The sequence below is a fragment of the Podarcis liolepis genome (assembly GCF_965112155.1).
Source record: "Podarcis liolepis genome assembly, chromosome: 3".
Classification (NCBI taxonomy): domain Eukaryota; kingdom Metazoa; phylum Chordata; class Lepidosauria; order Squamata; family Lacertidae; genus Podarcis; species Podarcis liolepis.
In genome coordinates this window covers 33,909,123-33,935,503 of record NC_139557.1, presented here as the reverse complement: position 1 = coordinate 33,935,503, position 26,381 = coordinate 33,909,123, and the positions used below count along the sequence as shown (strand labels likewise).

Genomic DNA, 26,381 nt, shown 5'->3' with positions numbered 1-26,381 from the left:
ATTTTGAGCAGGTTATCTTGGCCCGGGGAAAATTGTAGCTGGTGAAGCAGCAAAAAACCAGTAGAAAGACACTTTCAGCCCCTGAGGCCTCTTGGCCTTCTAGAGATGGGAGTTGCATCCAGGAATATCCTTGGACTATGAAACTGGTGTGAAGACCCATCCAGAACAGGGGACGGATGTATATCCTAGACCTAGCAACACAGGGCTTTTATCTTGCCAGAATTACGTATTTTTCGCTCTATAAGACGCACCAGACCACAAGACACACCTAGTTTTTGGAGGAGGAAAACAAGAAAAAAAATATTCTGAATCCCAGAAGCCAGAACAGCAAGAGGGATCGCTGCGCAGCGAAAGCAGTGATCCCTCTTTCTGTTCTGGCTTCTGGGATAGCTGCGCAGCCTGCATTCGCTCCATAAGATGCACACACATTTCCCCTTACTTTTTAGGAGGTAAAAAGTGAGTCTTATAGAGCAAGAAATATGGTAAGTCTCAATTTATTGGCGCTCATTCATCTGGACCCTGGTCCAGAACTTATAGGGCCACACCTGATTCAGATTTAATGGAGAAATAGACGTAGTTGTAAGACTAGTAACTGGACATTTGTCTCCAATGAGATAACAGTATTATCATGCTGTGCCATCCATAAAAAATAGGTTTTCCCATTTATCCTTATTTTCAAAGGTTATCCCTTATTGTCAGAGCATCAGTCTTCTCGGATATTAGGGGTGCCTCTCATTTCCATATTGTATAATGGCTGCCTTTATCTCGGACAGCGCAGCTTCAAATGGACCCTTATTTGTTGACATTTTGATTTGGCAATGCTCATTGTTTGACTACCACTGCAGTGATGCACAGTGGAGACCCTCGGGCAAAGGGTTCTGTCTGCAGGGAAGCATTTTGCTTGTAGACTGGTGGAGAACTAGCCTATATGGTACATTTAAAGGGGCAGATGAGCCAGAAACCGGTCTGTTTTTCCTGTGTAGCAGGAACAAATCTGGATGCTTACTATTGCAGGACATGTTGCCAGAAATGGACTTGGAGCCACACCCAGGCAAAGTTAAAAAACAGGATGCTGTTCCATAGTGTGCGAACAGCATCTGGAAATAGCATAGACCTGATGCTTCTTTCAGGGGGATGGAGAATAGTTTTGGTTATAAGTAGATAAATGTCCACTGTGGTATTTTTATAAAGGCTCTCTTAATACTGAGGAGTGGACTCTCTTGAATACCGCAGTTATAAAATGTCACTCAGACATTCAGCTAGTGAAAAAAATGACTTTTCCTTCTGTGAATCTCCTCCGCCCCCATGCATAACAGTAAACAATTTTTAGGGTGTGTTTTTTTGGCTGTATACTGTTCCATTTGCACTGGAGACATTTCTGGGTTTTTAGTTTGTGAGCATTTTAGGTGAGCTCTGAAAGCCTTTTGCTAAATAGCAGTGATAATTAAGAAGGTGAAAAGCAGGAATTTAAATGATCTCCATTTCCTATAACTATTAGTAGAAGCAGTTGCCGTCATCATCACAGTTGTTAAAAACCTGAACTGTCAAAGTACAATAACATAACTCTGTATTCTAAAGCCCTTGGCCTCCCTCAAAAAGCTATAGCCGCCAGACCCCTACTTAAATGGTTTTCCACCCACCCAAGAACCCCAGCACTGGGATTTCCAAAGCATGTGTGACACAGCTAACAAATTTTTTGGGTGGAGGCAGCAGAAGAGCGAAAATGATGCTACTCTTTTCTCAAGAAATGTAATGCCAGAGAACAGTGATAGCAAATTATCTGCTGGAACTAATAGGCAGCAGCAAAAAGATTAAGAAAGCCAGAGAGAACTTTGTAAAGTTTGCTATAATTCAAAAATCGAATAAAGCCCAAAAACATGGAAGCAAAAAGTACTTCAGAGGGTTTTAGACAGAACTACAGATTAATGCTGGCAATAAAGATCAGCACTCGGGTCTTAATTTCTTTTAAGCTGCCAGTTTCCTCTGTAGATCTAAAATGATCTCAGGATTTTATGATTTGAGGTGCCCGAGCTTTTATAGTCAGCTCCAACTGTTCATGACATTAGCACTGTGGTTATTTTTGGTTTTTGTTTGCCAGTTGGTGTGAAATGCAGCAGATAAGAAGGGCTATTCATCTACTGCAGCCTTAAAAGCTTGAATGTGTGCCCTGAAAACAAATGCCACACAGATTTAATAAGCTTGTGACTTGTGTGGAGGAACCAGGCATGAGGCAAACATTCTCCCCTTTAGTCGCCAGCTATTTGCTGCTTACTGATTCTTGGGTCATGTCACCTGATGGTAATGGGGGCAGCGTCTTGTGATGCAATCCTGAGCAAAGCATCAAAAGGGCTCCCCCATTATTGGCAAGGGCAGTCATTGGCAGCATCTCTGCATTCATAATGTAAACATGGGAGCTGTGCCCTTAATACCTTGATATCTCCTTGATTCACAGCGACAGATTATTGATTCATTTTGCCGTGCAGTAAAAAGAACCCCAGCACTAACATTTTATCAATTTTTAAAATACTGAATAAAACATGAGAACTAGAAATTCATGTGGACTTGCCATCATCTATCTATCATCTATCATCTCTTTCTATCAATATCTATCTACCTATCTGTCTGTCTATCTATATCTGTCATCTGTCATCTATCTATCTATCATCTATCTATCTATCTATCTATCTATCATCTATCTATCTATCTATCTATCTAACCTATCTATCTATATCTGTCATCTATCTCTATCATCCATCCATCTATCTATCATCTATCTATCTATCTATCTATCTATCTATCTATCTATCTATCTATCATCTATCTATCTATCTATCTATCTATCTATCTATCATCTATCTATCTATCTATCATCTATCTATCTCAATCTATCATTTATCTATTTAAATATCTATCTATCATCTATCTATCTATCTATCTATCATCTATCTATCATCATCATCATCTCTATCTATCAGCTATCTATATCTGTCTGTCATCTATCTATCATCTATCTCTATCATCTATCTATCTATCTATCTATCTATCATCTATCATCTGTCTTCACAACTATTATTCAACCTTCCAATTACACCCATAAGGCCTGGGTTTAAAACATAGTTGCTTCCTCTTTGTCAAAAAGCTCTGGAATTTCCTTTGTGTTGCTGTGCATTATGGAGACTACATTTTTCTCCTTGCCATAACTGAATTAATTCCGGAAGTCTGTGGCTGAGTCTTGCTGATCCTTGTACAAAACACAGCCTGCTATAGATCGCTACCTACAGTGAGAGGTATTGGCTATCCTGCCTACCTACATTTTTGAGAATGCAAGTATCTGCAATGCGCTTTTTGCCCCGCTTCCGTTTTGCTCTTCGGAAGGCAAATACTGCCACTTAGTGGATGACTCCTCTAACTGCAGTATCTTCAAAAGATAAATGGAAGGCCTGTTGCTGATTGGCATGTTTGGACTTGGTTGCCAAAGTTCTTAAATTAAATGGAGACTTTACCCAACATGTCCATATTGAATTTCTATGTGGTTATAAAGAAACTCATAGAATCATAGAGTTGGAAAGGACCGCCAAGGGCCACCTAGTAAAAGGTAGGTCAAGGACCCCTGGACAGTTAAGTCCAATTAAAAGCGGCTATGGGGTTGCAGCGCTCATCTCACTTTCAGGCCGTGGGAGCCAGTTCTTTCCAGGTCATGTGGCCAGCATGACTAAGCCGCTTCTGGCGCAATGGGACACCGTGATGGAAACCAGAGCACACGGAAATGCTGTTTTCCTTCCTACCGCAGTGGTACCTATTTATCTACTTGCGCTGGTATGCTTTCAAACTGGAGCTGGGACAGAGCAATGGGAGCTCACCCCGCCATGGGGATTCGAACCACCGACCTTCTGATTGGCAAGCCCAAGAGGCTCAGTGGTTTAGACCACAGCGCCACCTGTGTCCCTCATCTAGTCCAACGCCCTGCCATGCAGGAATCTCAGCTAAATCTCATGCATGTCTTGACAACATGTCCAACATTAGAACAATACAGTGGTACCCTGGTTTACAACCATAATCTGTTCTGGAGGTCCGGTTGCAAACCAAAGCAGGTTGTAACCCAAGGCGCGCTTTCGCCAATGGGGCCTCCCCCCCCCAAAGTTGTTGTAATCCAAAAAAAGGGACACAAACTTCTGGTTTTGACGTGGTTGTAATCCAAAACGGTTGCAAACCAAGGTACCACTGTCGTATAAAAGCTATAAATGTGTAACAGGGAAGGAAAAAGGATTCCTTATCAAATATAGAAAAATCAAGATTAAGGAGCCTTTTTACTAACATTTTATTAGATCATTAGATTAAGAAATGTTTCAAAGAATAATCATGTAAACATGATTCAGCCGTAGCAATGTAACAAAAAAAGACCCCAACCCTACACACTTTCACCCAACAGCCCCAATAATATACCTAGAGGGGAAAAATACTCCTGTAATAGAATGAATGGGGACCAATGGGATGGAAGCAATGACAACAAAAACCACTTGTAAAATCACTTTCCTGTGAGCATCTAAGATGCACTGCTCCCATCTCTAGACATATGAGAGCGTAGACTGCACAAAACCAAATTTCAGGAGGCAAATCTGAGGTTTTTATTGCCTTTGCTGTAGGGGCCTCCTGATGCCAATATGTGGATGTTTGCAGGGGAGCCTGCCAGTGTGGGAAGATAGGAGGTGCACAGTAAGAGCCCAAGACGTAACTTCATATGCAGCGTTCGAAACTCCCATTGTTCTAGGCGCATTTTGTGACATGGAATTTCATTAGCGCGAGCTGTTTCTGAGCTCTGGGCGCAATATTGCGCCTAAGATTTCAGATTAAAACTGCAGAGCGGAAGGAAAGGAGGACCTTTTTCTGCCTCCCTGCCACTTCCAGCTGCTTTCCAAAGACTGGAAAAGAGACCCTCTTAAGAATATTAGGGAGGTGGGCAGGGGAAGGACTAGAGCATGTGGGAAATGAACATAATATTTTAGCTGCAGTTCATTCATTTTCAGCTTTGTATTCTTGTCATTAAAAAGCGCATCTAGACATTCCGTTGTTGCACCCACAACTAAGCTTTAAGCTGCCATTTAGCTCCTAGCTTTCATATCTCAGTTTCTGACACTGTTCATAAGAGATGCAGGTGAATGCATGGATATATAGGCTAGCATTTGTTTCTGTTGTTTTGCTCTTTACGCACCCTTGGGGAGCTGGGCGTTATTATTACAGCTATTAATACAGGAAAATTTCAACAAGTAGTTTAGTAAATTCCATCCCCCCGCCCCGCCCCCCTCTCTCAAACCCACGTTCTGCCATTCAGGCCCCATTATTTGCAAGATCATAGCTGCCTGAGATGACCTGGCAGCATCCTTTTTGCAACCTGGCTGGTGTCTCTTTGCCTTGCCAGTGCAACTGGTGGCATTCCGCTTCCAAAATCCTTCAGCGGTGGGTGGTAAACAAAACAGAGGACTTGTGCTGGGCTGCTACCTATCAGCGCTGCACAGAATAAGTGGGTGCAAATAGACAACAGGGAACAAATTTCCTCAACGACAGGTGGAGCACGAGACTTAATCTCAGGGTTGCAGGTTTGAGCCCCATGTTGGATGAGAGATTCCTGCATCGCAGTGGGACAGACTAGGTAGCCCGTGTGGTCCTTTCCAACTCTACAAATCTGTGATTCCTTTTGTTCTGTAGGCTACTTTTCTAAAATGGATGTGCCAATTAGCCCACAGCCTCTCACTTTTTTTTTTAGTTTGATGTTTTGCCTGATGGATATTACCATATCTTTCCATGTACAGTGGTACCTCGGGTTACATACACTTCAGGTTACATACGCTTCAGGTTACAGACTCCGCTAACCCAGAAATAGTACCTCGGGTTAAGAACTTTGCTTCAGGATGAGAACAGAAATTGTGGTACCAGAGGTACCACTGTATAAGACACCCCCATGTACGACACGACCCCTATTTTTTTGGACCCCAAATAAATCAATATTTTAAACATCAAACAGAACAACTTTGAGCCCCTGTGCATTCACCATCTGTGTATAAGATGACTCCCAATTTTAGACTACCACACGGAAAAATATGGTACATGAGACTTGTTTGAATTTTGTATTTTCTTCCCTCCCCCCTTCAAATAATCTTTATTAGTTTTTCAATTAGATACTCCACATACACATATTGTACAGTGGTACCTCGAGTTAAGTACTTAATTCGTTCCGGAGGTCCGTACTTAACCTGAAACTATTCTTAACCTGAAGCACTACTTTAGCTAATAGGGCCTCCTGCTGCTGCCGCGCTGCCGGAGCCCAATTTCTGTTCTCATCCTGAAGCAAAGTTCTTAACCTGAAGCACTATTTCTGGGTTAGCGGAGTATGTAACCTGAAGCGTATGTAACCTGAAGCGTATGTAACCTGAGGTACCATTGTATTACGTTTTACATTATACTTGCTCTTCAGAGCTGACTTCCCTCCTTCCTTCTTCTGGTTTTTTATATCACATATAATTTTATCGCATTATTTTCTTCCATTTTATATGTTGTTATTCATTTTCCGTATTTGTCCATAGTGAGAATTTTGTATTTTCATTAGTGATCTGGTTCAAATTCCAACCTTAGTCAATTTGAATTTTTCTATGAAATTGCCAGTGCTACACATCGCTGATGTGGAAGTTACTCAGAAATCATTTCCATTTTTTATTTCTAAGCATGACATGTAAAAGTAATTTCTTGCTGAAATGCAGAATGCTTAACGAAAAGCACTGTGCGCGCTCGCATGCATGCACATTTTTGTGCGAGAGAGACATTTCTCTTTTAGTTGTAGTGTCAAACAGCAGAGGGCACTGCGGGATTAATAAAACCCCTTCTGAGCTTCTGTTTCTCTCCCCCACCCCTTACTTCATGTGAAGCCATGTTGAATGAGCAAATGTCTCTAGACTGGTCTGCGAGTTTTAAATGTCTCCTTTACAGGAAATCCACTGTGTAGCACTGCAGGGTTGTCCAAACAACTGCACAATGTCCACTTCTGTGCATATGTTTAACTTTGCTCACATCGCTGAACAATGTCTGTTTTCTTTGCATAATAGATCACTTTAGTCACGTGCACCTAGTATTATGAAAGGAGCAAATGATATTTGCCATAAAGGGTGTCTCTGTGCGTGATTAATCATCTTGTGGATTTGTCATGGCTTAAAACGAGCAGCTTTTGGACAAACTGGATCTTGAATGTATAAGTGGGACTTTGTATAAACTTAATTGTCTTAACAAGATGTTACTGTATGGGTTTTAGTGCTGGGTCGAGATTAGTTTCTACTTGCTTACTGTTAAATGCACCGCTTTTTAAAATTTTAAAAAGCCCACTATTTACATTTTACAGTTTTTTAAAAACTTGGAATGTGTGTTTGCTTGTATTTGAGAGCATTTTTTTGTTTTTTTATCAGCCGCTGGCCTTTTTTTATTGCAGACTAGCCATTACGTTCACTTTTCTGGGCAATAGGCCCTTGTTCTAAGGCACAATAAGAGTTTTTGCCCTGTAAATTGATTGAGCAGAACTGGCTGATCTTAAGCCTTTCTGTAGTTAAACCCGATTGATGTCTTGCCCAAGTATTTCTACTGTTTCAGCCGGGACATAATGCAGAGGTGATACTTTTTGCTCATTAATATGCGCCCAGCTGTTATGTGATCTGTTCACGATATAAAAAAAAGTACGTGTGGTTTGGATGGCCAGTGGAGAGGACATTTAAACAGAGTGAACGAAAATGTCAGGGGTATTCAGGATGTCCTAGGAGCCCATGGAAGATGGAGGAATTCCCCTTGATCTCAAGTGCACACATGGAGCTTCCTTGGGTCACTTCCGTTTTGGAAGCGCTGTACACAGAACAGGGCTATTCCAGTCCTCACAGCGAATGGAACAATCTATATGCATGTGGAATCTTGGAAGGGAAGTCTTGGAAGATCTGTCCTTTAAAATTAGTCTGTGGGCCTAAGTAGACGAGACATGAAATACCTAATCAGGAGACCTCTGCATTTTCACTTCCAAATGAACAAGATGCAGGTGGGGAAACCCAAAAGCAGGACTCAAGCACAGGAGTGCTGCCCCCTACCCCCCCTTAGAATTGTAGATTTGGAAGGCACCCAGAAGACCATCTCTAGTCCAATGCAGGGATATGCAGCTATCCCCTATGGGGATCGAACCTGCAACCTTGGCGTTATCAGCGCCCTGCTCTAACCAACTGAGCTATATAGGTGGGGCTAAAGAGATGGAATTCAAGGTATATGCCCCTGAATACCAATTGGTAGTAGGGGAAGGCTGTTGCTTTTGTGCCCCGGCAATAGGTTTCCCGGAGGCCTTAAACTGGACTGGACATAGTTGCAAACAGAATGCTGGACCAGACGGACCCTTTGGTGTTATGTTCTGATGGGTGCAGTTCATCTGCTCTAATATTCATTGTGGTTCAGGCTAACCAGGATTTTCCTTAATCTGCAACCACGGCTGAACAACAACGTCCCTTCTGAAAACCTGGTTAAACTTGATGGTGGCTAAACAGCAAGGAAGGGAGAACTTGTTCCCAGTAGGCAGGGGTTGAGGTAAGAGAGCCCACGTTCACAAGGCAGGATCCCAGTTTGCAAACTCACCAAGTACAGGCAGAACTGCAAAAGGTCACATAGTGGAGCATTGAAAGATATATGCAGAGTATATATGGATGTACAGTCGTACCTTGGTTTTCGAGCAGCTTAGTTCTCGAACGTTTTGGCTTCTGAACGCCACAAACCCGGAAGTGACTGTTCCGGTTTGCGAACTAATTTTGGAAGCCGAACGTCCAACCGGGCTTCTGTGGCTTCCAATTGGCCGCAAGAACTTCCTGCAGCCAATCAGAAGCCGCGCTTTGGTTTCCGAATGTTTTGGAAGTTGGATGGACTTCTGGAACAGATTCCGTTTGACTTCCAAGGTACGGCTGTATATTGTGATGGGGGAAATATGGAAAACAGGTTCTATCAAAACCCGGCTGAAGAATCAGCCCAACCGCTCTCTGAAATCTCTTTGTTAAGAAAGGGAGCTCTGAATCCCTGAGTCATAAAGCTATGTTGCTGCGTTAAATGCTAAAGAAAATAAATTGGGCACGACACACAGATTTAGAGGATGGGGGCGAGGAATGTATGTTCCCAGTGGAAGCACAAGGGTCTGTCTCATACATTTTGCAGAAACACTGTTCCCTACGGATCCACCTTCTGGGGAGGCTGCCTTGGGCTGTTAGCAGATTTCTGAGAAAACATCAAATCTGGCATAAACATTGGCACATTTCTTCTTCTTTCTTCAAAATGTAAAAATAAATGCTTTGGGGGGGCAGAGGTTGCTGAGAAATGTAGGGAACTGGAAGTGTGAGGCAACCCCATTTCCTGTTCCTGTATTCCTTAAGTACTCAAGAGCAACTTGAGGCCCTTTTGCACATTAGGTAAAGGTAAAGGGGCCCCTGACCAATAGGTCCATTCGTGACCGACTCTGGGGTTGCAGTGCTCATCTCGCTTTATTGGCCGAGGGAGCCGGCGTTCAGCTTCCGGGTCATGTGGCCAGCATGACTAAGCCGCTTCTGACGAACCAGAGCAGCGCACGAAAACGCTGTTTACCTTCCCGCCAGAGGAAGTATTTATCTACTTGTATTTTGACGTGCTTTCGAACTGCTAGGTTGGCAGGAGCAGGGACTGAGCAACAGGCGCTCACCCCACCGCGGGGATTCAAACTGCCGACCTTCTGATCAGCAAGCCCTAGGCTCTGTGGTTTAACCCACAGCGCCACCCGCACCCTTTTGCGTATTACAATGCAGTAAATCCACTGTTTGCTATCAAGCACTCACTTGAAAGAGAACGACAGCTTTTCCCTGTGGTACAAGTTTTGTTTGAAACATGGGCCATTCAGCTCTGATGCATTTGTCATGTTCGGTGTAGAGAACAGGAATCCCTGCAGGTATATGAATCCCCAAACTTGGGTCTCCGGTTGTTTTTGAACTACAGTTCCCATCATCCCTGACCACTGGTCCTGCTCTCTTGGGATGGTGGGAGTTGTAGTTCAAAAACAGCCGGAGACCCAAGTTTGGGAAACGCTGATTTATGGGATCAGCTTGCTTGCCTTTTCTAATTTTATACCTTGAGAGTAACTAGGGTGGTTTGGAACTAAAATACATTTCGAGATTGTAATCTGATTTCATTTTTATGATGAGGTAAGTTTTTTTTTTTAACTGAAGTCGGAAGCATGTAATCCCTCATTACATTATAATATGAGAGTAATTGTCCTTCAGAATTATTTAGCATGAATGTTGTGTTCTGTGTACTCACCCTTATGCATGACAAGGTTGGTGATAGTGGAATACTATTGATGGTATTGAATATATATATATATATATATATATATATATATATATATATATATAAATATAAAATTTACTGAACCAGGTATAGTTGTGTTTTTAAGGTTAATTTTTTATCCTGATTTATTTTAACCTAGTTGCAACGTATTGCAAACTTCGATTTGAGAAGCAGATGTGATCCTGTTGCCTCCCAACCCTTTACTTTCATAAACCAGTTATGCTTTCCTAAAGTGATGGTGGTCTTGCATGTTTTAATACATTGTATGCAAAATGTCACTAACTGAAAGGGTTTGACATACCTGCTGTTAGAGAGGGAATATGCGGTACGTCCAGCAAGGTTTTCAGGTGCTAGTTTTAAGCCGTGCTGGACTAAAAACACATTGAAAGTGGTAAATTGGTTTTTAAGAAGACTCAGTAAGGCGCTGGACCAGTCGCTAAATTCACCCACAGGTTTGGTCAAGCCTCTTATCATTCACTGCCCTTTGTTTATAATGTGCTCCATTGAATTCTTCTTGGCCATTATTTCATTACTGAAATCTGATTATTTAGGAGGCCATATAACAAATTCTTACATGTAAATTAATTCTCAGTTAAATCAGCTGGACAGATAAGAATCATCATCTCATCATTTTTATTATTTATACCCCGCCCATCTGGATACTCACACAGAAATAATTTTACTAGATCGACTGCCCAGTATTTAATGTAAGCCATTTATGACATACCAGTAGCCTGAAAGGGGCAAAAAACTCCCAACAAGCCAGCCAGCTCTCTTTGCTTGTAAATAAGCTATTGATTATTTGCACTCCCAAGTAATCAAAAGTGAATTTAGAAATAAGGCAAACTGTTTTGTGTCACCGAATAGAAAGGTGGTTAAGAAAGAAACAAAACTCTGCTTGGATATATTTTGTATGGACAAATTGGAACAGTTTTACAGTTCTGCTTTTCTTGGATGAAATGCAACACAGTAACGCTGAAACAAAAAACAAAAAAAAGAGGAAAATATGCCATAATGTTGTACATACATTTTTCATTCACACCTCTGATCAATCACACTTTCCAGGTTTTCTCACTGCACTAAAAACCTGCAAAAGCTTTCTGACCAGAGACAATGCAAGTCTGCCTCTATTGCCCCACTTCAAACTCACGGAAATACTATCTGTCCTCAATCTCAGCAACGAAGGTTGATTTTGGCATCTCTTTTTGTATATTTGGGTTCTCTCTGTTTGGCCGCTGGTTGCTGTGTGAACTGCTCCCAATGAGTCTTCGCCTTTGGCGCTTACTTTCAATGTAGCATTAGAAAACAGACTGTGTTTTCATTGTTTCGATTTGAAATCAGAATAGCAGAGCATGTCAAACCCTTACTTTTTCAACATTCTAATTTTGCATATATAACTCTTTATGATTTTGTTGCATTCACTAGGTTTGCTGGGATGGGTAATCTTCTTAAAGTCCTTACCAGGGAAATTGAAAACTACCCACATTTTTTCCTGGATTTTGAAAGTAAGTTCAAGATTGGAACATCCTTTCCCCCTGACTTAGGAACTGGTTGAGAAGGAATGTTTAAGCCTGATTTGCTTTGACAGATAAACATGTTCAAGCAGTGCAAATGATCTGACTCGATGCTTTCAAGATTTGTTCTCTGAGCCACTTTCCTGTTCCTTTTTTCTCTATTTTTCAGGAACCAAATGGGAAATCTTTTAAAAGTTCTCACTTGCACAGACTTTGATCAAGGGCCAAATTTTTTCCTTGACTTTGAAAGTGAGCAAAACTCCTTGCCTGGCTTGCATTCTTTTCTCCTTCTTATATATAAAATCCTAATCAATTGCATGTATTAATCTACCATACAACTAGTACAGTGTATGGCACTTATACTTTTCCTGATTCATTCTGAAAATCAGATGCTCGGTTCAACCAAAACACCAACAATATATTTTTTTGCAAATGTTAGCATTGCTCGGCTAAAAGAACTGCCATGCATTCTGTCAAACAGCCTCTGTCAAACAACCTTCATTTTAGAAGGTATTCTTATTTTTATTGACAAAGAACAGGGCCCGTTGAGAGAGGTTTTAGTGAATCTTAGCATGGCACTGTTCAGACGTAAATTTCTTCCTTGAGTTATACTTATGGAGAGTGCAGGAGTGAGCCTCAAGGTTGCATGCTTTGTACAAGTTGGTCATTATAAGTGGCTTGTGCTGTATTCAAAGAAACTTGCAAGCAATTCCCCCTTGCCCTTTACACTTTATTAAAATGTGTAGGAGCATAGCACTGTGAAACTCTTAAAATCCCGCTGGGCAGAAAAGTGTCTCAGTATTGCATATGGGAGTAAACACCTCTTTTTCCCTATACAGTGGTACCTTGGCTCTCAAACTTAATCCGTTCCAGAAGTCTGTTCCAAAACCAAAGCGTTCCAAAACCAAGGTGTGCTTTCCCATAGAAAGTAATGCAAAATGGATTAATCCATTCCAGACTTTTAAAAACAACCCCTAAAACAGCAATTGAACATGAATTTTACTATCTAACGAGACCATTGATCCATGAAATGAAAGCAATAAACAATGTACTGCAGTCACACAATCAATCAATCAACCAGTAGCTGAACTGGGTTCCACACAGTCACACACACAAAAAAGAGCCGCAAAAATGAAAAGCAAAATAAATAGCAAAAACAGACAGACCTCAGTGTGACACTCAGTACGGAAGTGTGGCACTCAAATAGGAAGCATAACACTCAAAACAGAGCACGTTCGGCTTCCGAAAAAACGTTCGCAAACCAGAACACTTCTGGGTTTGCAGTGTTTGGATTCCAAATTGTTTGAGTACCAAGGCATTTGAGAACCAAGGTACCACTGTTTGTTTCCAAAGAGCACAAGCAAATTTAAAGTTTTCTGATAGTACCCATTGACCCTTCAACACTTTCTGAAGGACTTAAAACATTTTAAATATATCTGTACTCTAAAGGAAAACACTAATTCATAGTGAATACGACACTTTTCTTGCCTTTGTTCCGTGTGGAATTGCCTTTGTTCACTGTCGAATTAATGTGATTACCTCCATTAATTGCAGAAACAAAATATGGCAATTGAAGTAAACGCTCGATTGCATTCCCCTTAGCCTTGGATCTATCATCTGGTGAAATGTAATCTACTTCACACATTAATTTTCTAACCACATCTTACAGCTAATATAATCCTTCTGCTTACAGGCTAAATGCATGTCGTCTGAGCGTTTCTTTGAAAAGTGATCAGAAAATGCATTAAATCTCCCTTCATCCACTAAAGATACATTTCTGCTCTGCTTGCTGCATAATAGCACTTTAAACACGGACAAGACAGGTGTATGTTGTTGTTTGGCACAGCTTGCTGTGTTTCATAACTAATACGCCATGGGGAAAACTTTCCGAAAGCCACAGTGTCAGTTTCAACCCAGTCCCCCTACTTCCTTTTATAAGTCTTTCTTAATATCTGTATTTTCTCAAAGTTACCTGATAATTATGCATAAGAATACCTGCACTAGATTCCAGCTATTTAGCTCAACATTCAGGGCCTTTCTGTGTCAGCCAGGTTTGTTGCTGAATGTCTTAACTTCATTGCAAAAAAAAAGTGGGGTAGCTGTCAAGAAATTGAAGAGGTAGAATCGTAGAATTGTAAAATTGGAAGGGACCTGAGGATCATTTGGCCCAACCCCTTGCAGTGCAAGAAAATGCAGCTGACCCATATGGGAATTGAACCTGCAACCAGAATCGCAGGCAAGAAAAATGGCCTAGTAAGCAAAAACTGCATTTCCCTGAAGTTCATGGACAACATGCATCAAGAGGGAGTCATTATAGAAATAGGCATTTCCTGATGTTGGGCAATCTATGCCACATTCTAGAATGATGTTGTGTTTGAGAGACTTTGGTTGCATCGCTCAAGAGCACAACCCTTTTTCTGTACATTGTTGAAGAGCACCATTTCTCAAACCGACAAACTGGTCCTGCCCCGCAGCATAATTTTGTGACTAGTGGGCCCCAGTAACTTACAACGCTTTCAAGTAGGCCCTGGAGGTAGAAGGCTTGAGAAGTTCTGGTGAAGAGCATTTCACAAGGGACCGTACCTGCTGAGACAGGACAGCTATTGGCAGCAGAACTGTGAAATGTTGCATTTATGTTGAGGGGCACCGTTCAAGTTGATAAGAAAATGGCAGGGTCCACAAAGGTGGCTGGGAGGTGAGGCAAAAGCATAACCTCAGAATGAGTCAATAGAATACTTCTGGTTGAAGGACTCTCCTTTCCCCCAAAAATACCCCACAACCATTGCTCCAAAGAGTCAGTAGGGAGAGATGAGGAGGAACTGGAGAGTTGCGTATTGAGCAAGAAGTTTTGCATCCCTGGAAACAAGTTGTAGAATGACTTCCAAGCGTGCAAGGCCTCGTATGGTGGAGTCCTCTCAAAGCAGGATCCCACCACAGAATGCGCATGAGAATAAGAGAATTGTAGAGTTGCAAGGGAACAACACGAGGTCCATCTCGCCCAACCCCACCCCCTCAATACAGGAATCTCAACACATCCAATTCGAAACCATTCCACATCCTGCTTAGCTTTGCAAATGTGCCCGCAGTTTTTATTGCCGCACCACTGGAATGAAGGGGATTTGTTTGAAAGCACCCTTCACATCAGAAACTCCTCCCCCATGGGGAAAAAATTACATAGGCAGTATTGAATGTATAGCCTTTAGAGTTCAGACATTAGTCGTTCTGGGATTACTGTGCACTAAAGCTTTGCATTAATTCGATAGTGTTAAAGGCCTGTCAAACTTGATGTGTTGGTAGAGGGTTGCTGAATTTCCCACCAATCAAAAGAAGCGGAGCACCATAGTTCCTCCCACAAGGTGTTTTTCTCTCTAATGGCCGGCCCACTTGTTGTCAGGTTTTTCTCCCGCAGCAGCAATTCCCAAGCGCCGCACTCGAACTTTCCCTGCAGGGATGAGCGGCAGCTATATGATTTTATACGTGGGGGAGAGTGAAGGGATCCACTTTTGGACAGTGTTCGGGGGAAGCTAAGCACACTCCCCAGTCCCTGGTGATCCCAGCCATTGAGCGTCAAGCGGTGCCCTTCTGCATGTCAGCTACGGCTTCTGTTTCTTGGCCACCTTCTCTGCCCAAACAGATGACAGTAGCTTGACCATTTGTCTCATCGTGACAAATACCAGGGAGGATTTTACACACGTCACGTGTGAATGTGTGGCAAGCAGAGGCTGTGCGTCTGAGCACTGGCTGCATATGTAATAGATAGATTTTAGAAACCACGTCATTCTGCCAGCCAAATCCTGATATCCAGGGTTGCTAAAATGAGGAGAGTTCAAAACCTTCGCTCAGTTTGGGTGCTGCAGGCCTGTGTTTCCCTGCCCACCCCCCACCTCTCTCAGGAAGGCTTTTCTTTGCACCTGCAGTGAATTTCACCACAATGCGTCTTATTAAAACTAAGGATCTCTCTAGGCTTTCTTTCTTTTTTTTAAGCCCTTGTACCTGCCTAAATTAATAACCACTGAGCTGAATTTTGAACACTTCGGGCCATTTACAGCAGGCATTTTTCTCATAAAATGTGTCCTGCTAGATTTTACGGCTGCACTAGAAGCTTTTTATTTGATGTGTATGAAGCAAGAGGGAAATCGTATGCAAGAGAAGCCCTTCTAGTCTACAATGTTAACAGGCCCTCTAATTCCTGATTTAGAGAACCCAGAGTGTAACAGAATGATGGGTGTTGTCAGGGAGTGCATGCTCAAAAATGCCTGATGTGGCCACTGCTTTCAGAGGACAACAATGCCGATCTCCTGATCTCCTGTTTAAAATGGAAGGGGGTACCCAGACTGAGCATAGTGTGCACACACTCTCAAAACACCTGATGCACGCACGCATTAACACACAGAGGAAAGGTGGCTGTCCTTTGTACAGCTGGTGGAACCAGCCAACATACTGAAATCCCCCAAACTTTGGTTTCCCTGCATAATAGGTGATAATATTCCACCCTTCCTCTCCTCATACAACATGCAGTTTCTAAGAATACTCCCACTTTTGTCCAGTTCTGTTTAGCTTCAACAGAATTTGCCTACAGATCTCTTCAGTTATTTGTTCTACTGACTTTTAATAATATGGTAGGCCTTCCTGTAGAGACTTAAAAAGTCAACGCAGCATTACACAGCAGCACACTCAGGACTTTGATCTCTTCCTAAACCTCTCTGGACCACGCATCTCTTGCTCAAAATAAATATATCTTGGAACAATTTAATAATCATAATAAAAATTATATTATTATTTATACTCCTCCCATCTGGCTGGGTTTTCCCAGCCACTCTGGGTGGCTTACAGCACATTAAAACATTAGACATTAAACATTTCCAGATACAGGGTTGCCTTCAGATGTCTTCTAAAAGTCAGATAGTTGTTTATTTCCTTGACATCTGATGGGAGGGTGTTTCACAGGGTGGGCACCAGTACTGAGAAGGCCCCTCTGCCTGGTTCCCTGTAACCTCACTTCTCACAGTGAGGGAACTGCCAGAAGGCCCTTGGAGTTGGACCTCAGTGTCTGGGCAGAACGATGGAGGTGGAGACTCTCCTTCAGGTATACTGGGCCAAGGCCGTTTAGGGCTTTAAAGGTCAGCACCAACACTTTGACTTGTGCTCTGAAACGTACTGGGAGCCAATGTAGGTCTCTCAGGACCAGTGTTATATGGTCTTGGCGGCCACTCCCAGTCACCAGTCTAGCTGCCGCATTCAGGATTAGTTGCAGTTTCTGAGTCACCTTCAAAGGTAGCCCCACGTAGAGTGCATTGCAGTAGTCCAATGACAAGTAGGATAACCAGGACAGCATCATGGATTGGCATTGCCAGATACCTCCTGAGACATCTATTCCAGTTGGCCCCATGCTTCGCTGCCAATCCCTGGAACTTCCTGGTCCTTCAGGTCTTATCACAGAATCATAGAGTTGGAAGGGACCCTGTGGGTTATCTAGTCCAACCTCTGCAATGCAGGAACATGCAGCTGTCCCTTATGGGAATCGAACCTGCAACCCTGGCATTATCAGCACCACACTCTAACCAGCTGAGCTATCCAGCAGGACTTCCCGCTTTACTTTTTCTACCAGTTCACCTTCCCCCTTGAAGTGAGCGATCAGTAAGAGGAGTCAGGAGGAGCAACCTCTGCATACCTTTTTGTCTTCTTCTGGGGAGGGATGGATTAGGCCAGGAATAGGCAAACTAACCCCCCAGATGTTTTGGAACTACAACTCCCATCATCCCTAGCTAACAGGACCAGTGGTCAGGAATGATGGGAGTTGTAGTCCCAAAACATCTGGAGGGCCGAGTTTGCCTATGCCTGGATTAGGCCCAGAGTGAAAGGCAAACAAATAGGAAATAGTGGGGGGGGGGGAGAGAGGAGCTGGGCCCATGCAGGGAGAGGGAGCCTCTCTTATCCAAACCCAAGTGAACGATGGTCCGACAAACTTCCTAAGTGTGTCAGCATCAGTTACAGTGAGTGTCATTTCAAAGGCTTTGAAACACACTGTCATTTCTTCCCTCACTGGCTTGGAGATAACTGGACTAGACCGACTTAAAGTGATTTCAATATAATTCACTGAGAGACTAGCACACGACCCCTCTGAATCCATGAATATTTGTGGAATCGTTGGAACGGATCTGGGTCTAACATCTCCCTGAAGAAAGGCTTGGCAGCGATAAAACGCAGAATGTGTGTGCTTTTGTTAAGTTGGAAGGCTTGTAAACAGAGTTTTGAAGAGGACCCAAGCAAAAGTGGCTGTAACGTTTAACTGAAACGATGAGTCCATCGGCAGGTCAAAGACAGAAGGGGTTTGAGTGTCCCTAGCAATGGTTCATCTTCCGCGATAACTTTTCCTGGTGATTCACATATAATTCTAAGATAGGCCAAGGGGGAAGAAACACAGAATTATGGTGTGTTTTAAAACTGGAAAAGAAGGGAAAGAGTCATGATCATTCATGGGTCTTAATATAGCAGGTGAGGATGAAATCAGCTTTTCATTCTGCCAAGCTATACTTCTGCATAGAGGACTAACTCTTTTACGGACTGCTGTCCTCATTTTTTTCTTACTCAGAAATTCCAACTGGGAAGGATTGCAGCAAGATTATTTTTTTTCACAGGTTTTTAAAAAAATGTATCTAACTCATCTTGTCTCAGTGGAGACCGTGATACGTTTTGACACGGAATTTGCTGAAGTCAATATAGTTGGTTTGGGGGTTTGTTGTTTTATTTTAATGTAAGTACATTTTGCATGAGGCATTTTTGATGGTGGGTGGGGCGCAGCAGTTTTAATCCTAGTTACATTGGAGCGAAATACTAAGGCATAGATATGGAAATCAATGAAGCACCGCCTGAATTGTCTGCAACATAATAAAATATGGATCAAAGGGCTGTTGTACTGCAAACCACAGGAGTGCATATGCTAGCTCTATTTGCAGCCAACATTTCTTAAAATAATATTTGCTTTTTATCTCACCTAGATGCTCAGCCTACAGATGGAGAGAGGGAAGTATGGAACCAAGTCAATGCTGTCTTACAGGATTCGGAGAGCATGCTTTCAGACCTGCAATCCTACAAAGGAGCTGGACAGGAAATTAGAGATGTGCGTTAAACCATACTATGGCACACCCCCCCCCAAAAAAAAAATCCGAGGAAGGAAAAATTAAACACTAGTCTGCAATATTTCTTTTCATACCCAAGCAAATACAGTCATACCTCTTGTTACGTTTGCTTCATGATATGTTTTTTCAGGTTGTGTCCCGCGGTGACCCGGAAGTACAGGAAAGTGTTACTTCCGGCTTTCGCCACTTGCGCATACGTAGACGTGCAAAATGACATCATGCACATGCGCAGACGCGGGTTGTGTTCCTTTCAGGTTGCGAACAGGGCTCCTGAACGGTTCCCGTTTGCAACCAGAGATATCACTGTACATACAATATTTCTTTTTTTAAAAAAAATTGGTCATAATTATGTGAAATTAAAACTAAAAATGACAAGAATTTTCCTGTCTATTGAACAAATCTCTTCTGGAGACAAACGGTTACCGATGCAATCAGGCTACTGAACGAAGTCAAGAACCTCATTGAAACTTGTAGCGACACTCCTTAGGATTCCAAATTAAAAACAGATTTTCTAGATGTGCCGTGCACGCATATATCTGCACACAGAACACACGATTATGTGTATCTCCGCATGCATGTGGTGTGGATTATGTTTACCCCTGCATGCGGGCGAGACAAGATTGCAAAGAGCTTTTGCGAAGGCTGTTATTTATTAATGACCCCGAAGATGAATGATGGAGTCTGAGGACTACACGTTGGCTGAAAGCTTTCCAGTGCTAAATGGTGCGACGTCAAAGATGGACTTAAAAGCGGCTCGGCTTTTGGTCTGTGTGTGGCGTTTACAAAACCTCTTGAACGGTTTTGTTCTTAATTTATACGACGCCATCCGTGCATGAAGTGTTACGGAGTAACATGTGCAGAAAATAAACCTCTAAGTAGGTTCCTGCCCTAGCGAGCTTGCAAGCTTCTTTGGGGGCAGTAGGCCCAATCGAAACGGGGCTGAATCAGATGAAATAGTTGGAATATCTTACAGGAACACTGGAAGCTGTTGGGTGATGGATCCATCTTGACTATACTAACTAGCAATGGCTCTTGAGAATTTCAGGCAGGGGACATTCCCAGCCCTACCTGGTAATGTCAGGACTCAAGCATGAAACACTGATGCTCATCCACAGAACTATGTCCCTTCTTCTAACTTAGTTGTTGACATCCGTCTGTCTCGAGAGAATAAGAATGCACCTCTGGGGGTGAAGTCAAACCCCGAAGGGACCTCCCTGGAGCACAGGGGTTCTGGGCTTCCCAGATTGACAAGACCCCCCTCTTGGCCTGATGTGGTCCAAAGGAAAGCAGAGCAATACGTTTGGCACCATCTTGGCTGCAGGAGTTGCCAAAAGGAGATGTACAAGGCGCCACCCAACTGTCTTAGGGACTCTGGATTTGTGTAGGGTTCACTCCTTGGCCTTTTCTTCTGGCAAAGATATCTTGCGAGACAGCAGATCCGAGTTTTCCTTCTGCTAGATGGGCTACCTCCCGAGGTTGACAAGCCCCACCTGCCCCTAACTTTCCGCTCTTGTTATACAAATATCATTTTGAGATATTTTATATTTAAATATAGAGGCAAGCAGAAAGTCCTCCTTTTTGTACTTTGCCAGCCACCTGATGTTGATCGAGGTATCGTTGTTTTCCAGGCAATACAAAACCCCAATGATATCCAACTTCAGGAGAGAGCCTGGAACTCTGTGTGTCCTCTGGTTGTGAGGCTGAAGCGGTTCTATGAGTTTTCTCTCCGGCTAGGTGAGGATCTGCCTATTGTTTCCATAGAATTTGTTCACCTCTGATGTTTGGATGCAGCCTTTCCCAACATGCTGCCCCCAGCCAGGATGATGGCCAGTGGCCAAGGATTATGGGAGCTGTAGTCCCAGCAACATCCCTGGAGGGACCACAAGTCAGGAAAACTTATTTAGTGTGTTGCTGAACAACCCTTTGCTCTGCTGTTTTGACAGTGGTATTTGGTTCCCTCTGCCCTTTGGTGTACATCTTGCACTTAAAGGTAAAGGGACCCTGACCATTAGGTCCAGTCGTGGCCGACTCCGGGGTTGCGGCGCTCATCTTGCTTTATTGGCCGAGGGAGCCGGTGTACAGCTTCCAGGTCATGTGGCCAGCATGACTAAGCCACTTCTGGCGAACCAGAGCAGTGCACGGAAACGCCGTTTACCTTCCCGCCGGAGCAGTACCTATTTATCTACTTGCACTTTGATGTGCTTTTGAACTGCTAGGTTGGCAGGAGCAGGGACCGAGCAACGGGAGCTCACCCCGTCATGGGGATTCGAACCACCAACCTTCTGATCGGCAAGTCCTAGGCTCTGTGGTTTAACCCACAGCGCCACCCACATCCCTGTCTTGCACTTAGAACGAAGCAATTGTGCATTTATCTGCCCTTCATTTAAAGCAATGTTTCCCAAACTTTGGTCTCCAGCTGTAATTCCCATCATCCTCAGCTAGCAGGACCAGGGGTCATGGGTCATGGGTATTGTAGTCCAAAAACACGTTTGGGAAACTCTGACTTTAGAGGCTTATTTTTAACCTGAAAATCCCCTTTGATATTGTTTGTAATGGAGCTGTATTGCCAGACGTCCGTAAGCAAGAGACTGATACCTCTCAATCATCATTTGGTGAGGAAAAAGCAATTAAAGATGCTCATTCCACTAATATCATACCTTTAAAAAAATTAATTTATTCATTACATCTTCATATTGTAGAGTTGGAAGGGACCCCGAGGGACATCTAGCCCAACCCCCTTCTGTGCCCACCGTGGGGCTCGAACGCACAACCCTGAGATTCAGAGTATCGTGCTCTGCCAACTGAGCTATCCCAGCAATCCAACTCTATTAAGATGATTGGCTTTCTTCACCCAGAAGCAACTTTTATTAAGTTTTTCCATGTTTAAAAGATATTTTGCACACTTATGTGGTTTAGGAAAGGCCAAACAGATACGTTTGTAAAAAATATTTATCAATGAGCCTTGTGCTAGTAGAAAAATGGGTTTGCACGTTTGTTTGAAATGCTCTCTTTTCGAAGAAATACGAGACATATATCTGCAATTTCACTTGTTTTTGCTTTCCTCCCTTCTTCGTCTTCAGAGAAAGCGCTGCAGAGTTTACTGGAATCCTTGACCAGCCCTCCCTATGCACCAACTCAGCACTTAGAGCGAGAGCAAGCCCTAGCAAAACAGTTTGCAGAGATCCTGCATTTCACTCTCCGCTTTGACGAACTCAAGGTAAGGACGAGGGCGGGATGGTCAGCTAACACATAAAATGTTTAAGGGGCTTTTTTTGGGTTAAGAGCACTGGAAGCTTATTTTTCTTGATTTTAAAATTTTATTTCCCCCTTTTATTTTCGCACTAAGATGAGAAACCCCGCGATACAGAACGACTTCAGCTATTATAGGAGGACGTTGAATCGCAACAGAATAAACAATATGCACGTAAGTGAAACGTCGTCGTTACTGTTGTTAATTCAATTTTTATACCGCCCTTTATTCAAAGATCCCAGTACATAATTTACGCAGCATGATAATAAAATAATGATAATAACAGTCCCCTCCCCACCCCACATTCAGCAGGCCATGGATTATTTAATGGCCGAAAACCTGGTTTCGTTTTGGGGCTGCTGCTTCACTAGAAGACAGTCTGGCAATGTGGGAAGCTGGTTTATACTAAATACAGTCCATCTACCTCAGTTTTTCTGCACCACCAGGTGCATGAGTGGCCCACTAGGGTTTCAACAGGAGGCTTTCCTTGTTCTGTCTGGAGATAGAAGGGATGATGATGATGTATTTTACTTTGTAAACACATACTTTGCCATGTGTTTTCCTGTTCATTTGCTGTATCTGCAATCAAGGCAGATTTCATTTTTTTGCACAAGAGCTTGGTAACAGCACATCCCTTGTTTCAGGCAACAGGTTGGGCACATGTGGTTTGCATATAAGGCAAAGCCACAGTTGGTTGAGGCAAAGTGGTGTCAACGTCTGAACCTAGCCCAGCAGACGAAGCATGGTTTGTTTGCTTTCCGGCAGCAAGCCACAGCTTGAAGCCATGGGTTTCTTGTTGACATGAAACCGTGGCTTGTTTGAACTATCATTTGGTGTCACGTCTGAACCCAACAGTCTTGCACAACCCATGGTTTGTGTGGCCCCTCCAAGCAACAGAGAGAAGAGGAGCTGGAAAACAAACCAAAGCTGTTGAGAAAGAGAGGGTGCCTTGTTTGCTCATCAAGGAGACAACTCGTGGTTTGTTTACTAAGCTGGGGCTTAGCGTTATGTGCAAACGAACACAGCAAATTCTTTAAAAAATCAGTGTTCCCTTGTGTTTTCATCAGCTCGGCATTGAGAGCGAAGTGAACAACGAGATGGCTAACAGAATGTCCCTGTTTTATGCAGAAGCTACACCAGTGCTGAAAACACTGAGCAATGCCACAACACAGTTTGTTGCAGAAGTGAGTGACGATCTAATATTTCTTTAAAAAACCAAAAACCAATGGCATATTACAGAGAAATATTGAATAACTGACCAATTATTATTTTTTTGTTATTGTTGTTGGTTTGGTTTAACCTCTGCAGAACAAAACCCTACCAATCGAGAATACGACAGATTGTCTAAGTACGATGGCCAGTGTATGTAAAGTCATGCTGGAAACGCCGTAAGTTAGATATGAGCAAGGGAAATAAATGTCTGTTTGTTTGTTTGTTTGTTTGTATAGTTCAAAGAAATCGACAAAAGCTTGTAATTGAATGCTACTTTTATAACCTTTGGGGAAGCTAGAGACAGGTAGCCATTATTTTGGAGATTATGAAAAAGACCATGCCATGTACTTTTACTCCATTGTTGTTTCTGGAAAATTGGTTTTGCATGACTTTAGAATCATGTTTGAGCAGAGACTATAGTGGAACAAAAGAAATGAGTGTATCTTTACATGCTGCTGGTAATGATGTCTGTTGCATATGTGGTAGAACTAAACCAAAAGCAGCAGCTCTGGGTCATCATCTTCTCCCTTGTAATATCTAGGGATAGTCATAGTGTCATGATGTGTCATGGTTTATTTTTTAAAATACAAATCCATCCCGGTTTAGACGAGCTTTTGCACTGTTGGAAAAAGAAGAAGAAAGTCTTTCTTTTCCCCGCTTTCTCTGAGGGCCACAGCGCTCTGGCTTTGTCCTTCTGACAAATATTTAAAGTTGGAGAGGGAAAGAAAGAAGAAAAAAAGTTACGGCAGGACCCAAAAAAAGGGAGGGGTCAAATATCTTTAAAACAGGTCACTTTCCACATGACTTACCCTTTTGGTCAATTGTGTATTTTTACAAGCTTTGATGTTTGAAGATTGGTCATTCTGTCAGGGAAACCTAATGAACCTTGCACTCATCACCCAGGCTGACATGGTTACACATAGACAATGCAAACATATTCAATCATCATCTTTTTCTTAATTTATTTTTAATTGCGCCTTTTGCTGCCTCCTCAGTTGGAATGTGTGGCAGAAGTAATTTTTTGGACAGTCCTTTGATCTTAGGACAGAGGGGTGGGGAGCCTGTGGCCATCTAGAGGTTGCCGGGCTCTTAATTCCCATTTGCCGCTTCCAGCATGGCCAGTTGTCAGGAATCACCAGACGTGGGGAGCACAAGAGAACTCGGAGGGGCACACACAGATTTCCCCCACCTCCGTCTTTGGAGATTCAGCCATGCTTTGAATCTCTTCGTTAAAAGGTCACCTAAGATGTGGACTTTTTACTGCATCCTCGGGTGCCCTTTGTCATTACCTGTGGAACAACAGAGACATCATTATCAGTTGGGAAATGAAGGGAAGGCACTGTTCTGCTACCCTGTCCCCAGTCCTAAGAAAGCTGGCCAAGTCTGGAGCCTGATGTTGGCATCCCCTGAGGCAGTGGGCCTGTCTCCCTTCCAGGCACCTCTTTGCTGGCAGCGGCTACTTCTGAGAGGCACAATGATGGACGAGGTGATGGAAGCCCACCATGCAAGCTGAGACCTCTAACTCTGCCAGTTGGACCTAGGGTCCAGCAATGGAGGAAGTCTCTGTACAGCCATGGGGTGGGGTGCAAGTATTAGAATGGAAAGGCCAGACCCCCACCCTCTTCCAACAGCTACCCCTCATCCCTGTGGGTAGGACAACTGTGCCAGCGTACCATGGAGTCAGGGGCAGTAGATGTGTCAATTTGCCAATGGTCTGTCCTGTCAGCTGTGTTTATTGGCAGTTTTCTTTTAACTTTATTAGATTGTGTCTTGAGGTTCCTTGTGCTGCTTTGAAAGTGAAGGTTTTAATTTGAATTGTGACATAGAGGCAGAATAATAGCATTTTCTCCCCTTTCTCAGAGAATACAGAAGTAGGTTCACCAGCGAAGAAACCCTTATGTTCTGCATGAGAGTGATGGTTGGCGTCATCATTCTCTACGACCACGTCCATCCCGTGGGAGCGTTCTCCAAAGCCTCAAAGATTGATGTAAGAATAATGAATGGCAAGGTGTTGTGATTCCCTGCAAAAGCTTCATGGAGTGTTCTGAAGGAAGCACTTCAATTCATGTTGTCTTCTTCACTCGCGGTTTGAGGCATCAGTCACATGAGCTGTACTTGTAGCCTTAGGAAAATGACTTCTTTTGCGCATTTGCTTTTCAGGATGCAAATTTAACTTGCAATAGAGAGCTTGGCACGTGGTCCTGCACAAATTTCAGTGTAGCCTGCGACATTGAATAAAAGCGTAATACAGTCATACCTCATGTTACGTTTGCTTCATGTTACGTTTTTTCAGGTTGTGTCCCATGGCAACCCGGAAGTACCGGAGTTACTTCTGAGTTTTGCTGCTTGCGCATGTGCAGAAGCGCTAAATTGCGCTTCGTGCCTGCAGAAAAGTGCAAAGCGCTGTGCACCTGCGCAGATACAGCGCTTCGGGTTGCAGGCTTTTCATGTTGCGAACGGGCCTCCGGAACGGATCCCATTTGAAAAGCCTCCAGAACGGATCCCGTTCGCAAACAGAGGTACCAATGTAGCATTGAAATCCAACACACAAACACGCAAATAATTAAAAACATCAGCCTTCTTCCCCAAATGCCTTCTATAGAATATATGTTTCCACCAAAGGTTCACCTATACTCCCCACCCACCCACAATTTGCCCCTGATCCAAATAGGATGCTAGTGTAGGGATAGGAAGGCTATAATCTTTCTTCTGTTTAAAATTGAGGGTCTTGGGCTTGCGATTTTCACTTGGGTGGGGGAAACTCCCATTGAAGTAAACAGGGTTTTCCCCCAGTGCAAATTGCAGGTACAGGGGGGCTGACCAGGATCATGACTGCAGTTGAGGGTACAGGATTAAAGCTCCACCCACAACTTCCCCAAGGAAGGTCCTGATCCAGAT

At 43.1% G+C, this 26,381-nt stretch overlaps 1 protein-coding gene across 1 annotated transcript in view; it reads left to right on the top strand.

Moving 5' to 3' along the window:
• The window catches only part of CYRIA (CYFIP related Rac1 interactor A), a 64,682-nt gene that overhangs the window by 33,707 nt on the left and 4,594 nt on the right, over positions 1-26,381 (top strand). Inside the window, 10 exon segments of the mRNA XM_083495729.1 lie at positions 11,794-11,873; positions 12,052-12,063; positions 12,066-12,131; positions 18,881-19,002; positions 20,650-20,755; positions 22,102-22,238; positions 22,368-22,445; positions 23,339-23,455; positions 23,580-23,659; positions 25,344-25,470. Coding sequence (XP_083351855.1) covers positions 11,804-11,873; positions 12,052-12,063; positions 12,066-12,131; positions 18,881-19,002; positions 20,650-20,755; positions 22,102-22,238; positions 22,368-22,445; positions 23,339-23,455; positions 23,580-23,659; positions 25,344-25,470 — 915 coding nt within the window. The 5' untranslated portion in view covers positions 11,794-11,803.